The sequence below is a fragment of the Haliotis asinina genome, chromosome 1, assembly GCF_037392515.1.
Source record: "Haliotis asinina isolate JCU_RB_2024 chromosome 1, JCU_Hal_asi_v2, whole genome shotgun sequence".
NCBI lineage: Eukaryota > Metazoa > Mollusca > Gastropoda > Lepetellida > Haliotidae > Haliotis > Haliotis asinina.
In genome coordinates, this window is record NC_090280.1 from 49,681,312 (window position 1) to 49,686,138 (window position 4,827).

Genomic DNA, 4,827 nt, shown 5'->3' on the forward strand with positions numbered 1-4,827 from the left:
CATCGACGCGAAAGCAGCATAAACTGGAGAAGTACCCATGGCTGCAGGGGGTGACTTTTTTGTCCTTCCCGAACAAGATCAGGGCATCAAGTCTTCGCAGAAGATGGATTAAGCTCGTCCGACGAGAGCCTACATGGGCACCGAACAAGTACAGTCGGATATGTTCCAGACATTTTTTGCCCGGTTGTGACTGTCCGACACTTTTCCCTTATAACAACTTTAAAACGTCCTCCACTCTAAGGTAATGACCACTTACACATATACTTTATTTTTCAGTGATTTTGTAAAGTCTTGTAGCCTCTATTTTGACACAATTTAATGAGTTTGGCCGCAGATCTATAAATAGATCCGAGGTTTTTCATGGTGGACGTTTATCAATATTAGTATAGTCGAAAAGACGACTGGTTTAATTATTCGTTTAATTCAAAATTATTGTCAACTTTGGCCTTACGTCTGCTCAGTATAAATCTACAAATTGTGAATAATAAAACCGAATTATTTTAGATGTTTGTTCTATTTTTGCAAGTAATAAATATTCTGTTGTAAAACACTGTGAACCTGAAAATTATCAATTATATTTTTTTCATAGAGTTACTCAAAACTCATCACTTCACCTGGCCTTGGATGAGAAGAAATCCACCAAAGAGCTTGCAACTACAGAGGTTCCACCTGATTTATCAGGAAGCAGAGACTTTGCCGTCATACCCTACACAGTTGGAGAGATCACAGTCCTTCAACCAACAAGGAAAATAATTTTTTCAAAAGGTCTACTCATAAATAATTTTTAACTTTAAACGATAAATCTTGTTGAAACTTTATTTTGAATACAGAATGAAAATGTTGTGTAGATTAAGTAATTATTTCTTAAAAGAGCAAATTGACCTTAATTGATTCAAGATATTCGTTTCATTTTCCTCCAGGTGCTATAGAATCAAACACACCCATAGTCAGTGACGATCATGACTATGTCATGAAGGATGAAGAGAAGAGCTGGATGTGTGAAGCTGGAACTCAGACAGATCTGACAATGTCTGACATCCATATCATGAATGAGGACCTTAAAAGTAAAACTGAAAAACTGGATGACAAAGAAACTCTATTTAGGGACTTGTTTTTGGAAACTGTTGTTAAAGATGATGAACATGTAAGGTTTTATACGGAATTACCATCTTGTGCTGTTTTATTGGGCATCTTCAACATACTTGTTTCTAAATGTTCAGTTTTGAACTACTGGAATGGCAATGCTGCTGCATGTGAAATAACAAATACTTCAAGATGTCGTCCAGGTCCAAGTAGAAAGTTGACAATGTATCAAGAATTTAGTCTCACTCTTGTTCGTCTGAGACAAGGATTTCTGCAGTATTTCTTAGCAGATGTGTTTGGAATATCAAAGTCACGTGTTAGTCAGATATTTGCAACATGGATTACTTTTATGTCTCAAACCTTTGATAATGTACTGAAATGGCCATCAAAACTACAGGTTAAGAAATATATGCCATTGTCTTTTAAGCAGTTATATCCCAGAACACGAGCCATAATTGACTGTACAGTGTTCTTTTTTCAAAAACCTAGATCACCTTCAGCCCAAGCAGCTACTTACAGTTCGTACAAATCTAAAAATACTGGGAAATGTTTACTTGCCATATCACCATCTGGTACTTTCACGTTTGTCTCTGACTTATATGGTGGTAATGCTTCAGATAGGTATATCACAGAGAATTCAGGATTTTTAGACTTAATTGAACCTGGAGATGATATCATGGCAGACAGAGGTTTCAATATTCGTGATTTATTGACAAGAAAGCGAGCTACCTTAAATATGCCACCATTTACTCGAAAATGTACTTGGGGTAAGAAAAAGAGACTAAATGTGAGTGAAATTAAAAAGACAAGAAGCATTGCAAAACTTAGAATTCATGTCGAGAGAGCTATACAGAGACTAAAATGTTTTCGACTTTTAAGTAACATCATTCCTTGGGAAGTGAAACCACTTGTTAACAAAATGGTGAAAGTGTGTGCATTTTATTGTAATCTTATGCCAAAACTAGTCAGGAACTAATTCAACTTCAATACCTGTTGTAAAGCAAATAATGCATTTATTTTGACTTGACAGAACAGTGTCTTGTTTTCGAATAATCCTCTGAGAAGAAAACCCAAAACAATGTGATACAGGTTTTTTTAATACATCATGGTTTATTGTTGATACTGTGATGTACAATAGTTGACATGTAATCATTTGTACATAATTATACCCACATCCAATTACTGCATTAGCTTCAAACAGATCTTGGCCTAGATTTTTTAAGCTCTGTTGGCGCTAAGATAGTCTTAAGTCAATGTGAATATATAGTCTGGTTCATAATTATTGAGAATTTTTCTTCTTACTTTGAGCTATCCTAACACCTCAACTGATTCACTGATACTTAAAACTAAGTAATGGTATAAGGGAGGTAACTCATCTTGGCCTACTGAGTACAGTACAATTAGAGTTACCTCCCCTGAATTTGTAGCAGACGTCATTTTCCTCAGCACTGTCAACAATGTCTGCTGAAGATAAAAGAAGGTTGATTCTTGAGTTGTGTAATCAAGGAATTGATGATGTAAATACATTGGCAGAGAGAACAGGAACTCCTCTTTCTACTGTGTATAGGATTAGAAAGAACTGTAAAGAGGGAAAGGATTTTGGGCACCAGAAAGGAGCAGGGAGACCCAGAAAATTGGACGTCTCAGGTCGCGTCCGGCTGGGAATTTTAGCGTCTAAAAAGCAAAGGGCAAGCATCTCCAACATCAGGTATGAAATGATAGAAAGGGGATCAACAGTTGTATCAAAATCTACAGTTAGAAGAAATTTGATTGATCTTGGATGGGAGAAAAAGACTGGAATTCCTTCTCCTCTCATGAAACAAGAACATAAAGACAGGCGTGTTGAGTGGTGTTTGGCACATGAAAACTTTGACTGGGAATATGTGATTTTTACTGATGAAAGCTCAATATGGGTATATCCCAATAATGTGAAAATATGGACAAAGTCTGCGTCAGCACCGTTGTATCGACGACCTAAATACAGCCCAAAGTTTCATGTATGGGGAGGGATATCCTTATTAGGAACGACCCCGCTGTGTGTGTTTGAGGGAAATCTGACAAGTTAACGCTACACTAACATATTAGATAATTTTCTCCTTCCAAATGCACATGTGTTTTATGGAAATGACTGGATTTTGCAGCAAGATAATGATCCTAAACACACCGCAAAACATGCCAAGCAGTGGTTTCAGGAGAAAAATGTGACTGCATTACCATTTCCTGCATATAGTCCTGACTTAAATCCCATTGAGAACATTTGGGGGATGATGAAGGAATGTGTGAATCAAAAGGGGTTGACAAAAATTGAAGACATGAAGAGAGAAGTGGTCCGATACTGGGACAGCATAACTCACGAGACACTAACCTCTCTGATAGGAAGTATGCCTACCCGTCTTAGACTGTGCCGTGAAGCTCAAGGAGACTTGATAAAATATTAAATTGTTACCTACACAATATGAAAAGGTCAGTTCACTTTCACAATACATTCAATTTTATCTGATTTGGTCTCGTTTAATAATATGAAATGCTTTAGCTATTCTCAATAATTTTGAACCATACTGTATGTCACTTATGGATGCCTTAGTGCTGAGAGAGATTCGAAAATTGAGCAGCTGGACTATGATCAATCATTACAATACTCAACTAATCAGTGTGCATTTCAGACAATCTACACAAGTGAAAACTCAGAGGCCCATATAATCTGCATATCTGGGTAAAATACACATGTAAAATTTCCAATTATGCATCGAAAAAAATGGTTGCATACCAATTACACATACAAAATATTAGATATGCAAAAGGTATTAAACCAGGTCATGGGTTATATTTATAAGAATTGTTTGAGTAATGAAAAAGACATCGATTGTTATGAATTTGTACTGTTAGGGTAGTAATAGTATTGTACTGTCAGTACAGGATGAGTAATTTTTATGAAATCAATTCCATTATACATTATCTGTATTTAAGTTGGTTAAGAAGATGAAATACCGACTCAACATTCATAAAACCCATTCATGAAAAATGAATTCGGTACAGTAACCACATGAGCTATATCTTATCTGAGGCTCTGGTTAAAGATGACAAATACTGAAAATACATTGTAGTGGTAGGTAGAAAACTTGTTAGTATGTGTCAGGTTGATGTTTATAATTAAGTGCCTCATGGTATTTACAAGGTGCTTTTTCTATGACAGATCATAAACTGTTTACACAACAGGTATCCCCATTTAACTTAACAGTACATTTGTGTTGTAGTAAAAGCCTAATTACACCAATAGGTCTATACACAACATATGTACAGTATTATCTGGAGTCATATTAATACATGATGACAACAATAGTAATATTATTTACCACTTTTTCATGTACATGTACTTGACAGTAACAGATACTGACATCTCAAACACTGTTATGAATAACACTAGCTGGACAAATGTACAGAAATAAACTTCAATTTACGTTCCATAATATCTTGTTTCTCAATTTACATACTATAATGTATGCCAGTAAGTAAGTATTACAATTAATAGAAGTCAGTATTTGGTGATACTTGAGTTCTGTTATGATCATCCACTTCAAATGACACTGGGATGAAACAATCTGTATATGCATGCCAAAGTAACCTTTAACACTTCTCACATACACTTCATGTGTCAATAATTTGCAGGACTACAAATGCAGATCAATTTAAGACAACAGTTTAGGAACAATGAATGATTCATAGAAAGAGGTTATTGACTGGAAA

At 35.5% G+C, this 4,827-nt stretch overlaps 1 protein-coding gene across 1 annotated transcript; it reads left to right on the forward strand.

The window, feature by feature from the left end:
- Nucleotides 1-1,015: 1,015 nt before the first annotated feature.
- LOC137258326 (uncharacterized) lies at nucleotides 1,016-2,754 on the forward strand (the record flags this gene model as incomplete). Its single annotated transcript, XM_067795964.1, has 2 exons — nucleotides 1,016-1,601; nucleotides 2,651-2,754. Coding segments are annotated over 2 exons (690 nt in total), but the record flags the coding sequence as incomplete, so codon positions are not given.
- Nucleotides 2,755-4,827: the final 2,073 nt, after the last annotated feature.